Raw genomic sequence first — 13,788 nt, 5'->3', positions numbered from 1 at the left:
ATCGATAGCCCTTCACTAATCAACATGAGAACCAAGCCTCTGAACAACTTTACCGAAAATCGAGAGTTATTTACAAGGAGCTGAGAGCTTGAGATGGGAACATGTGTATTAGCGGTGGAAAGTTGACCATTTGTGACACGTTGGTTGGTGGCGAGTAGTCCGGAACCCATTTTGGCGTACTTGGACATGAAATTATGAAAATGTCTATTTTAGAAGGATGAATACCGAATTCCAGCACAAAGAAGGACGTCCAGAAGAAAGGAGGGTCGATTAATGCCCCTGCCGATAAAACGATAAAACACCTCTTATTTGAGCTCGGCAAAGACCAATACAACTTATTACAAATACAATACAAATTATTACGTTGGAACACAACAACAACTATTAGGAAAGTGGGCAAGTGACTGACCAGCTATATCAGGGCCGTAGCATGCCTCGAAATATTGAGGGGGGGGGACACAATATAGAAACATTAAGAAAATATTTGGGGGAGGCACAGCCACGCCCTTATCGGTCATTTCCTAATTTTTTTATATATTGGGGGGGGGGGGGCACATGCCCCTAGTGCCCAACCCCCTGCTACGGCCCTGTATATTCCGTGAGCTAAGAGACAAAACAGCCGGGCACGATTTCATTGATAGAATAGAAACAATCCCACGTGCCAGGCATCGGTAACAACCTAACAGGACTACAACGTTTGGTGTATAGTGTAACCTTTTTTGTATCAAGTAGCGTGCGATGATTTTAGTGTGAGATATCTCTTGTTGGACTGTTTTTCTTAATGTCCTCACCAATATTTTTTTCCCCAGCGATTTCAACTCGAGCGCCCTTCCTGGAGAGCTTTGTGAAGTTCCTGCGCAATATTGCAGAGGCTCATGGGTCAAAATGTTCTCACTGGACTACAGCCTCGATGGAAAAGAATGGAGAAAGTACGGAGAAGAGGGTATAACAAAGGTCAGTACAGGTCAAAGGTACATCTTTTCAACGTTCCAGGGGCGGATTTAGTCTACGTTGGAATGAACAGACACAATGCATATCAGTCAATCTTACTGTCGTTTTTCTAGCTCGCTCGTTCATTTCCTTATTAGGCATTACATAGCATATTTGGGAGTCCGCTTCAATCATTTTTTTTTTCGCTTTTTTTATCGCTGTAGAGCTTTGTAAGTCGAGAATTTTTCCACGATAACTTGCAGGAATTCGTGTTTTTTTTTGCTGGCAGCCATCTTGGAAATGGAGCCTAGTCCCTATCGTTTTAGAATATCACAGGGGTCCCGCGCGCTCACCCCAGGCTCTTTTGGACCATTAGATCCACCCCGTAGATCCGCTATTGCGTACGTAAGCTAACGTAAAACAAATGACCAAAGCATGGCTTTATTAGATCTTTTGAACTGCTTCATTTTTCTATGCACCATGAAAAGTAGACTACTGCATGATCGAATCAATGGCCTTTTTCCTTCTAAAACTAAATTTCAGTTTTAGTTTATTTTGTACTATTTTGTTTTTTGATTTTTCTAAGATAGCCTTTTCTCCAAATGGTCTAAGCAAGACTTTGTCAAGCGCCCGGTCTGAAAACGTCCGAAAAGTATAGATTTCTATTCGCAAGGCTTGAACAAGAAAATCTCAAACAGAGAATGGCAGTATTCTCAACAAAGGTTTATTCTTAACAAAGCTTGTTATGGACAGCCTGCAAACAGTGTTGAGTATCCCGACAAAAAAAAGATTATATTTGAACAATCTATGATATTTCAGTGATGTGCAAGCTGTGAAAATTTGTTTGTTTTTAAAACACAATTTAATTTTTTTGAGGAGGCATTTTCAAACCTGAAGAAAGGAGAAAGGCCTCAAAATTTGAGATGAAAATATCATTGCCACTTAAGAACCATTTATGATAGATTTATTATTATGATACCAAGCTTCGAATTAAAAAATAGCCTTGGCAATGATGTGAAAGTGGCATTTTCGGACGTAAAATAGGACAACAGTCTTCAAAGAATACACAGCGAGGTTGAATATACAGTGCCGTAACAAGCTTTGAAATATTGGAGGGGCACAATATAGAAACATTAAGAAATTATTGGGGGCACAGCCGCGCCCCTACTGGTCATTTCCTTTTATTTTTTTAAAATATTGGGAGGTGGGGGGGGGGGGGGGTGGCACGTGCCCCCAGTGCCCCACCCCCTGCTACGGCCCTGGTATAGCTAATATTGAGGTATTTTCAATAGGATAATGCTGGTGTTTATCGAAACATATTTTTGTGTAGATAGCACTGTAAAAGAATTTAGCAAAGAATATTGAGAGAAACGTAAATAAAATTGGTTCGGTTAAAATCCCAGGTGACACAGATGGAGGGGCATCTTTATGACATTAACCTCTAACAAAGTTCTTCCAAATGATGAAAAACATCTGAACTACACCCATTAAAGCTGATAAACAGTTTTTATTAATTTTTCAGGAATTCACCGCTAATGAGAACCCCAACAGTACTGTACGTAATTATTTAAAAGGAGTAACAGCCAGATTAATCTCCATACAACCCAAAGACTTTAAATTCAGGATGTGTTTGCGAATCGAAATACACGGACGCGAGGGTATGTATTTAAGTGTTATGAATGCATTAAGGCACTTGTATCAATAAGGTTATTGCCCGCCGTTATTAGTGCGCATCCTCTTAACGCAAAAACTGCCGTCACAAATTTAAACGCTGAAAGACGAATAAATTCGTGCAGTCATTGGTACAAGAAAACAACGTCGACAGTGTTCTACATTAAATAATATATTGTATACACCTATTTCAATAAAGTTTGAAAGCGCGAAAGGCGAATGGCAGTTCTACGACCGTTTATTGGTATAAATTATTTGTCATAATAAAGGTGATAAATAAACTCAAGCGATGTCAGAACCATATATTAATTATATTTAATGGACAGTCGTATGTTTAGTTTAATATTTTCCTGAATTTTAAACAAATTTTTTGGGATCCATGGATCCTTTCGGTCGTAGAACTGCCAGTTATTAATCGCCATTTACCGTTTGAACTTACGTTTTTTGAAATAGGTGCATTTCGCAGTAAAGTCTATTGATGCCTAACTTTTCTCGCAACAACAACAAAATCACTCATTTATAATACCGACTCTGCTTCACCCCTGACACTCCTGCTTCACCATTGCCAACCCTGGAAAAAAGACCACCAAAACACCGGAATATACTACTTGGATTTGCAGGGGCGGCAGAAGGGGAGAGAGCAGCGACCCCCCCCCCCCCCCCCCCACACACACACACACACACACACTTTTCCGAGCGGTTGTTTTTTTTAGATATATATGTTCGTTTTTTTTTTAAACCAACAACGACAACAACCGACAACAAATTTGTTGAACGGTTTAAAATCCCCGCGTTCTTATAAATAGGATTTGGAACAACCACCCACCACTCCCCCCTGAAACCACCAACCACCCCTCCCCCTAAGACCACTACCCACCCATCCCCCCCAACTTTCGCCCCGCCACTTATTGGACCACTCCGCTCCTTATCTCTAGTCATTTCGTTGCGTCAACCATATTAGAATGCACAAAAGTCCCTTCCCTGACTAATTCCGCTCACCCGATTCGATAAAAGAAATAGAATATTAATGAGAATTTGATTGAGGTCTATATCGCGGTAGCTTGTACGGGCGATCTTGGAATAAGCAACGGTCGCATTCCTGACGGCCAGCTCTCCTCCTCTTCCACCGCGGGACTAAACTACGCTGCCAAGTATGCTCGTCTGATGAACCCTACTCGCGTGTGGTGCGCCTCCCCAGACGACCCCACGCCGTACCTGCAGATCGACCTCTACTCTACGCACCGTGTCCGTTTCATCGAGACTCGGGGCCACGTAGTGAACGGCTCGGGTCTTTGGGTGGCGTCATACTATTTGCAGTTTAGCGTGGACGGCGAGGAGTGGTACAACTACACGAGAGGCGGGACGGTACAGGTACACTGTCCTTTACCAGCACCTTTGTTATTCCTTTGTTATTTTCCTTATTTTCAGCTGCAACGAAACGGCAATTTCTTACTTCTTTTTTTGTAACTTGTTCAATTGTGTTTTTATCATTATGTTGTTGATTGCGTTTTTCATTAAAGCCCCAGTTTTATATTTTTATAACGATAACTGGAGACGTAGGTCAATGCTGCATTATCTTTTTGATTGATTGAGATCATTACTGTAAATAAGGTAATTGTCATCATCCACCACTTAAGTTTGTCCCACATGAATATAAACCTCACTTGGTAATATTTCGTGTCTAGGGGACATAACAGAAAAACCTGGGAAACGCGCAATTCCAGATAGAGAGAGAAGACACAATTTCTTACAATGGCTATAGGTTCCTTGCATTACGGACTGATTTTCAAAACACAAATAACGTGAGCCCGAAGTGCACATAACCAGATTTTGGCTTTTTAAAATGATGATATAAAAAATGATATTGTGTTTGCTATATGTTACTAAGTACTCAGAGAAATTCTCCGCCTTATTCGATGTGAAATGGGCTTATTTGAAGCGTCACGTCATATTTTTCCGTCATGTCTGTCTAGGGGCGTACCTTTTAACCAAAACACGAGATGTCACCCTGTGGATGAATTTTGTGATGCAAGTGTTACACACATAATTTAAACGACGGTTTTATAACATTTGGTTTACATTAGATGTGTACTTACACTGTACATGCGCTTTTTTGGAACTCTCTTAATTCCAAATGAAATTTTATACTCTATTCCAGCCCAGTCTTGATAAATATTTCGTTGGTTTTAACTGTTTCTAGATATTTGCTGGTAATACGAATGGCAATAATATAGCTAAAAGAGATCTACCTGGTCCAATCGTCGCTGTCTATATCCGTATAAAGCCCGTCACATGGGTCGGATACACGGCATGTCTACGCATTGATTTTAAAGGCTGCAAGGGTAAGAGAATCATATCGCTGTTTTCAGATCTATGTCGATTTTTATTGTCGTTTTTTTTTAAAAGCATGACGTTTTAGCGATCTACCCTTTTCTCTCTAATTGTTTTGCTTTGTTTTAACAGTGTGCTCAGATGCACTTGGGTTGGAAAGCGGTGAAATTGAAAACGATGCTATACAATCTAACTTATATGATCAGTTTGCTGAACCTTACAATGCTCGTCTTAGAATGAACAAAAGAGGATGGCTAACCACTGAGCATTTGCTCAATGTAAAGTTGTTTATAATAGTGGACTTTGGACCAGGACTAGCAGTGGTCAATGGGATTGCAACACAAGGATATGGCAGTTATCACGTTGCTAGATACACTTTATCATACAGTGAAGATATGGTGCTGTGGCGGGATCACACTGAGAATGGCATGAAGAGGGTAAGCAGCCCAAGACATACCAGGGCCGTAGACAGGGCCATTTTTAAAGCATCAATGCCATAGCTAAACGTTCCTGAATTCAAGCAGTTTTTATGTTGTTGTTGTTTGTTTGCTTGTTTTATATATTTCTTTGTTTTGGATTAGCACGTCACGAAGCTAGATCCGACATTTAATAGAATGTTCATTTAACTCACCTCAAGAGAGCATAAGATAAGAGAGGGACACTTTGGTATTACCCGCGCGCCATGTCGATTCCGAATCTGGCTATTTTTAGTAACCACCACCCCACCACTGCGCGTGAGCATTTTTAATCACCCTACCCCGCGCTTTGGCTTTTGCATCTTGTTGTTTGCCGCTGTTTTGTGACTTGAAACCGAAAAAACCCACTCTGTTTGCACAAATACCATCGAAAATTTCATTCTAGCATCAAGGATACAGGCAGTTGCGGTATATTAAGAGGATGTAGTACTTCGAGGATTACAAGATTTCGAAAACGTTTAAAAAAAGAGACTTCATTCAAAATCAAGAGCGGAAAACCTCGTGCTTCAAACACCGCTTCCGCTCTAACTTGCTGCATATTCGTGGTTTTTCAACATTCATTATCTTCCTAATTAATGGTCAAACGAAATCCGTAAGTTAGACATTAGATATGATATTGATTTTTGTGAATATTCCGGTGAATTGAGAAGTAATCCAAGAAAATACATTTCATAAAACTATCCTTGTAGCGAGAGAATCGCCCGCTCATACTAACAAAACAGTCAAACTATTCAGGGATTTAGCTTTCTGTGAGTATATTTGCCAATCTTGCTTCACCTTCTTGCGTGCCTCCGACCGTGGCGGACGTATTTCTTGAAGCTCCGCATTTTTCTCAATTTTACTCAGCCTGCGAGTCACTATGGCCTTATTTCTGTCTACAAGCACTCTGTTGCTGTTTCTGACAATCGTCGGAGCGCGGACTTGGTCAGTTGGGACGGGTTTCTTCGGCGTTCAGAGCAATTTCTCGTCCGGGATCAACCTGGTTGGCACCGAATCCACATCTTCGCGCTGGAAGTTTGCGATGTTTGGCTTCTCACGTGCAAAGAGGTGTAGCCGGCCATGCTTGTACTACCCCAACACTACCGCTACATTCCGCGTGCAGCTTGAGGGCGATCTCGTGTTTCAGCTCAACCCAGGTCCTTTGGGACACGATGACGGCTCCTTAAAGAATACTACCAATAGACAATGGAGTCACACTACCGGACGAGTTAACACGAGTCGCATTCCATTAACTACTCCCTCGCAAACAGCTCAACGGTTTGCAAAGCAGCAGTGTATCTGGCGGGACACTAACAATCTAATAAAAATAAATCGCGTTCCTGGTAACATAAAGCCACATAAGCAGATGGTGTTCTGCCACATCAATGCTCGGTCGGTCAGGAACAAAACAACCGTGATCAATGATTACATATGTGATCACAGCGTGGATTTAATGGCTCTAACGGAACATTGGTTGTCGCCAAGTGACTTGGCCGTGAAGACGGAGATGTGCCCGCAAGGTTTTAGTTGCGTCTTACAATCAAGGCCAAACCGACGTGGTGGCGGTACTGGACTACTGTACCGAGACTCATTTGACGTGTCTACGGTTAAGTCTGGCATTAGTTCGCGTGAGTCGTTTGAGTTCTCAGAGTTACTTGTGAAGTCATCCTCCTATAACCTGCGGGTTATTGTTATATACAGACCACCCTACTCAGAGGCTCATCGTGTCCCGACAAGCGTCTTCCTCTCGGAGTTTCCTGAATACTTAGAGAGCCTGTTGTTATGCAAAGTAAACCTACTAATAACCGGTGACCTTAATATACATGTCGACGAGCCAAACGATCCTGACGCCCAAAAATTCTTGGAAACACTAAGAGCCTTGGGTCTAGTGCAACATGTAGACCAGCCGACGCACCAAGACGGGCATATTCTCGATCTCGCTATAACACGTATGTCCGAGAGTTTAGTCACCGGCCCTTCAGTTGTTGATCATTTTTTATCTGATCACGCTGTAGTACGATTTCGTCTAGGTCTACCTAGACCTGGTCTTCTCGTCAATACCATCAACTACCGGAGGCTTATGTCTATTGATTTGGAGCAGCTGAAAGCTGAAATGCTGCAATCCCCCTTGTGCACTAAAGACTCGCCATCAACTGCGAATGAGCTTGATATATATGTAAAAGAGTATAACAACACCCTTGCAAAATTACTAAACCGACATGCACCCAATAAGACACGGGCTCGGGTTACTCGCCCAGTGGTGCCCTGGTACAATGATGAGATCGATCAAGCTAAGCGTGCTCGCAGGAAAGCGGAGAGGAAATGGAGGAAGTCTAAACTGCCTAGCGACCTCGCTGATTTCAAAAAGAAAAGAAATCACGTCACCAATGCAATGAACAAAGCGAGAGACGAGTACTACACTTAATTCGTCGCTGAGAATAGCTCCGACCAGAGAAAGCTCTTAGATGCTGCAAGCAAGCTTCTGGGTGGGAATACAGGACTTCGCTTTCCTGAGCATGCTAATAAGACCGTACTAGCGAATGATATTGGGAGATACTTTGTACGCAAGATAAATACCATCCGAGCTGACATAGACGCTACTAGTCTGTCCTCACAAGACGTGGAGCTCGTCCCCCCGGACAGGCCATGGTCAAGCGAAAACAGAACACTCACTCATTTCAAAACCTTGAGTGAATCTGATGTGAACGACTTGATGAATTGGCCGACTTGTCTGGTCTACGACTCTCTCGAAGTTCTTCTCCCTGTCATAACTAATATGGTAAACTTATCTCTGTCTACTGGTCATTTCCCTGCTGACTGGAAGGAAGCCGCTGTAACTCCCTTACTTAAAAAAGGTGCTAAGGACACCGGAAATAACAATCTACGTCCAGTCAGTAATTTGCAGTTTACTTCCAGGATCACGGAGAGGGCGGTATTTAATCAACTTTACGCCCACGTCACGGAAAATGTTCTCCTACCTGAGCTACAATCGGCTTATAGGAAATCGTACATCACGGAGACAGCTCTTTTAAAGATTGCAAATGACGTCCTGATCAACATGAACAGCCAGCACGTGACCCTTTTGGTGCTGCTAGATTTGAGCGCGGCATTTGACACTATCGATCACTGCATACTTCTCCAACGCCTTAACACATCATTTGGCATTGCTGGCGATGCTCTAAGATGGCTTACATCATATCTGACTGACCGGGCACAACGTGTTGTTGTTGATGGACAACAGTCTGACAGATGCAGTTTATCATTTGGTGTACCTCAAGGATCCTGCCTCGGTCCTCTCCTCTTCTCCATTTATGCAAGCAAGTTGTTTGAGGTCATCAAATCCCATCTGCCTCACGCACATGCATACGCTGACGACACCCAGCTGTACCTCTCATTCAAAGCTGACAGCTCTGTCGGTGAGACAGAGGCCAGGTGTGCCATGGAGCGATGCACCAGGGCGGTGAGGTCGTGGATGGTCGCGGACAAGCTCAAGATCAACGAGAACAAGACTGAGTTCATGCTCATTGGAACGCGCCAGCAGCTGTAAAAAGTAGGGACTAACAGTCTTCTAGTAGCCGAGACTGCTGTGCCACCTGTAGGCGAAGCTAGAAACCTTGGTTTCTGGTTTGAATGTAATTTTAAATTTGAACAACACATTACCAAGACATGTCAGTCTGCTTTTTATTCTATTTTTAATATTAGACGTATACGTAAATTTTTATCCAAAGATGCAGCCAAGACTCTAGTACAGGCACTGGTGATAAGTAGATTAGCCTTCCTGCAATACAAATCAACAGACTTCAGCGCGCTCAAAATGCAGCAGCAAGATTAATATCGAACACGCCACGCTACTCTCATATTACACCTGTTATGTTAGATCTCCACTGGCTACCTGTTAACTTTAGGATTACTTTTAAAATAGCTCTTATTACATTTAAAGCATTACATGGCATTGCTTCCGCTTACCTCAGCGACCTAATTAAGGCTAGGCAGTCGAATTACAATCTTAGATCAACAAATAGTAATATCTTAGAAAGGTTTAGCATTAGGACAGGCAAAACCACTGGGGACCGTGCCTTCCAGGTTGCGGCCCCAGTGGTATGGAACTCACTACCACAACACGTTAGGGCAGCGACATGTATTTTAACTTTCAAGAAATTTTTAAAGACTCATTTATTTAATTTGGCATATTTTTAGATAAAATATCGTTTTGGTATAGTTAGTATAGTATAGTTAGTAGTTTTAGCTTAGTTTTAGCACATATATAATTTTTAGTTGTTGTAAAGCGCATTAGATCATAAATTTTGCGCTATATAAATAATAAAATTATTATTATTATTATTATTATTTTCTTCTTCCGAGTTATTTTACATGATCTCTTTTCATTCCTATCGAGTTGGCAAACAACAACACGCAACCCGCGGGGGAGTAGGACAAAATAAAAGGAGCAAATCCTCACGCGCAGTGGTGGGGTGGTGGTTACTAAAAATAGCCAGATTCGGAATCGACATGGCGCGCGGGTAATACCAAAGTGTCCCTCTCTTATCTTATGCTCTCTTGCTCTCCTCTATTACATGATTGACACCTTTTCTTGTTCTTGCAAGTTCTTTATTTCACTGAAATTCCTTTGAATAATTTACAATCTTGAAGAGCGGGGAGTGCTTGATGTTACATCAGGGAAAACGTGGGGTTTAATATGAACTCATTAATTATGAAGTCAGTAATGAGAATACGAATAAGGAGGAGTAGGTTAAAACTAGATATTAACCGTGAATACTAATGAAGGACCATCATATTAAACCTTGATTAGAAATGAGCTAAATACACCAACTTTTTCGCCACTGATTTGATAACAAGAACGATTGAATATAAACAATGCATCGATTTAATTGTCAAGAAAGCAACATTTGTATTTGTAACCCTCGAAATTCAACAGTAAGTTCGGTCAAATTTTTGCAATTTTTCAAAATTATTCCACAAGCAAAGTTAGGCTGTGGTGTGGCTATCTGAGGCGTCTAATTACTCGTTCCGGTTGTTCATTATTGTAGTTGACATTACAGTTCCTGAAAATGGATATTCGGCGTTATACAAATAAGTCGCTCTTTTTCGCTGTCAGTGAGCTCCATTCTCGCAGCGTGCTCACACTGAAAGTTACAAAAAATTTGCAATTCCACTCCACCTTTGGGAATTGAGTCCGTGCATGGAGCAGCCCCGCTCTGTCTAAATGTTAATTTTGATTGTCTACAGTAGAGATTTTCAAATTTATGCAATCATCCCCCAGCTCCTGTTTTTTTTTTATTATAAAAAGTCAACTATTATAGGGTTTTGCCTCTTTTTCCCAGTTTATATTGTTATTTAGTAGGTATAGATCATGTAATAAGCCGTCATTAGTGTTACACAGCCATCCGGGATCCAGGAATTTCTTGGAAGGACATTAGTGTTACACAGCCATTCGGGATCCAGGAATTTCTTGGAAGGTCATTAGTGTTACACAGCCATTCGGGATCCAGGAATTTCTTGGAAGGCCATTAGTGTTACACAGCCATTCGGGATCCAGGAATTTCTTGGAAGGTCACTAGTGCTACACAGCTATTCGGGATCCAGGAATTTCTTGGAAGGTCATTAGTGTTACACAGCCATACGGGGTCCAGGATTGTTTTGGGAGGTCATTAGTGTTACACAGCCATCCCGGGTCCAGGATTGTCTTGGGAGGTCACTAGTGTTACACAGCCATCCCGGGTCCAGGATTGTCTTGGGAGGTCATTAGTGTTACACAGCCATCCAGGGTCCAGGATTGTCTTGGGAGGTCATTAGTGTTATATAGCCATCACGGGTCCAGGATTGTCTTGGGAGGTCACTAATGTTATATAGCCATCCCGGGTCCAGGATTGTCTTGGGAGGTCATTAGTGTTACACAGCCATCCCGGGTCCAGGATTGTCTTGGGAGGTCATTAGTGTTATATAGCCATCACGGGTCCAGGATTGTCTTGGGAGGTCACTAATGTTATATAGCCATCCCGGGTCCAGGATTGTCTTGGGAGGTCATTAGTGTTACACAGCCATCCCGGGTCCAGGATTGTGTTGGGAGGTCACTAGTGTGACACAGCCATCCCGGGTCCAGGATTATCTTGTGAAGGTCATTAGTGTGACACAGCCATCCGGGGTCCAGGATTGTCTTGGGAGGTCACTATTGTTATATAGCCATCCCGGGTCCAGGATTGTCTTGGGAGGTCATTAGTGTTACAAAGCAATCCCGGCACAGGATTGTCTTAGGAGGTCATTAGTGTTACACAGCCATCCAGGGTCCAGGATTGTCTTGGGAGGTCACTATTGTTATATAGCCATCCGGGGTCCAGGATTGTCTTGGGAGGTCATTAGTCTTACACAGCCATCCCGGGTCCAGGATTATCTTGGGAGGTCACTAGTGTTACACAGCCATCCCGGGTCCAGGATTGTCTTGGGAGGTCACTAGTGTTACACAGCCATCCCGGGTCCAGGATAGTCTTGGGAGGTCACTATTGTTATATAGCCATCCCGGGTCCAGGATTGTCTTGGGAGGTCATTAGTGTTACACAGCCATCCCGGGTCCAGGATTGTCTTGGGAGATCACTATTGTTATATAGCCATCCCTAGTCCAGGATTGTCTTGGGAGGTCATTAGTGTTACACAGCCATCCGGGGTCCAGGATTGTCTTGGGAGGTCACTATTGTTATATAGCCATCCGGGGTCCAGGATTGTCTTGGGAGGTCACTAGTGTTACACAGCCATCCCGGGTCCAGGATTGTCTTAGGAGGTCATTAGTGTTACACAGCCATCCCAGGTCCAGGATTATCTTGGGAGGTCACTAGTGTTACACAGCCATCCCGGGTCCAGGATTGTCTTAGGAGGTCATTAGTGTTACACAGCCATCCTGGGTCCAGGATTATCTTGGGAGGTCACTAGTGTTACACAGCCATCCCGGGTCCAGGATTGTCTTGGGAGGTCACTATTGTCACACAGCCATCCGGGGTCTGTAATCTTCAAAAATTTGTTTGATGTTAACTTTCTCCGTTTGCCATTTTTAGATATTCAAAGGGACAACACGGAAGGAAATCGTACGGCATAATTTTCGTAAGAACGTGACGACGCGTTACGTGGAGTTAACTGTAGTAACAGTCTTATTTGACTATCCTTCTTTACGAATGGAGCTGTACGGATGCCGAGGTTAGTTCGTAGGGTAGGAGCCCTTCACCCATAGTAATTTCACTAAAGATTAAGGGTCCTATTAAAAAAACATGCGACTTTTCTTGGCTTTACAGGTAAAGCGATAAGAGCTACACTATTTTCGCACATTTTGTATAGTTTTTAAGGCAGGTTGGAAAGGAAATTGAACCCAATTTCATGCCGTTTTAACCTAAAATGAGTCAAAGCAATGTCTTAAAACGAGTCCCCCGGTTATCTTCTGATGTACAAAATGCAACTGTAAATATAGAAATACATTTCATTAAAACACCAATGTTTATTCAAATTAAAATGCATATGTCATTGATGAAGGCCAATCATGCCGCCATTTTATTCTCCCGCTCAATGGCGAGTCAAATATCGTCAATATCATATCAGCCTTTATTCGCAGATTGTTATTTTGAAGTTTCCTGGCAAATAAACTGTCGAATTTTCGATGATAAACAATAACAATGGAATGGGTGATCGACATTCTTTAATTCATTCTTCTCCAGTATGCGAGCGAGCGTTAGGCATGGCAGGCAAATCGATTCCAGATTCTTCTATCACGGCATCCTCCACCGCTACTGGTTACAACGAGTTTGATGCTCGCCTGCACGGTCCGTCTGCCTGGTGTGCGGCATCAAACAATCTTAACAAGGAGTACCTTCAGGTATTTAGACAATTATATCAGCAAAGAAATAATCTGTACTAAATTGATCTGTGAGTTGCTTTGTAAGATGATTCTTGAGTTGTTCTTTGGATCGATCGTTGAGGTAATCTGTGATTTTATTTAACTAATAAATCTCATTTTTGCGTGCAAATGTCCTCTAATAGATGCACAGATGACGTCACAGCGTGTTATGAACAAAAAAGTACGCAACGAGACGTAGTCGAGTTGCGTGACTGTTGTTAACAGAGTTTGCCATTTACGAGTGTCGTTGTATAAAATCTATTTGTAAAATGATTTGAAAGTTTGATTCTGAGTTAACCTATCTTAAACAGCGACACTAAATCGCGCGCTCCGATTGGTCAAGAGTCTATGTGTTATTAGAGCGCGTCCGCGTCCGCTTACCAAAACTAGATTGCAACATAAGAAAACATTATATTGTTATATAAAACAAATAAATCTCATGGTTTGAGCGTCTGTCCTCTAATAGATGCAAAGATAACGTCACAGCGTGTCATGAACAACAGTCAC

At 42.3% G+C, this 13,788-nt stretch overlaps 1 protein-coding gene across 2 annotated transcripts in view; it reads left to right on the top strand.

Moving 5' to 3' along the window:
- LOC5502169 overlaps positions 1–13,788 on the top strand; it is a 108,331-nt gene that overhangs the window by 19,718 nt on the left and 74,825 nt on the right. For both annotated transcript variants that reach the window (XM_048729321.1, XM_048729323.1), the window contains 7 exons: positions 810–954; positions 2,453–2,588; positions 3,662–3,972; positions 4,802–4,943; positions 5,065–5,369; positions 12,452–12,590; positions 13,103–13,260. In XM_048729321.1, the coding sequence (XP_048585278.1) occupies positions 810–954; positions 2,453–2,588; positions 3,662–3,972; positions 4,802–4,943; positions 5,065–5,369; positions 12,452–12,590; positions 13,103–13,260 (1,336 nt within the window). The remainder of the gene's footprint in view (positions 1–809; positions 955–2,452; positions 2,589–3,661; positions 3,973–4,801; positions 4,944–5,064; positions 5,370–12,451; positions 12,591–13,102; positions 13,261–13,788) is intronic.

This window comes from Nematostella vectensis, chromosome 6 (assembly GCF_932526225.1).
Source record: "Nematostella vectensis chromosome 6, jaNemVect1.1, whole genome shotgun sequence".
Classification (NCBI taxonomy): Eukaryota; Metazoa; Cnidaria; class Anthozoa; order Actiniaria; family Edwardsiidae; genus Nematostella; species Nematostella vectensis.
This window is presented reverse-complemented; position numbering and strand designations above follow the sequence as displayed.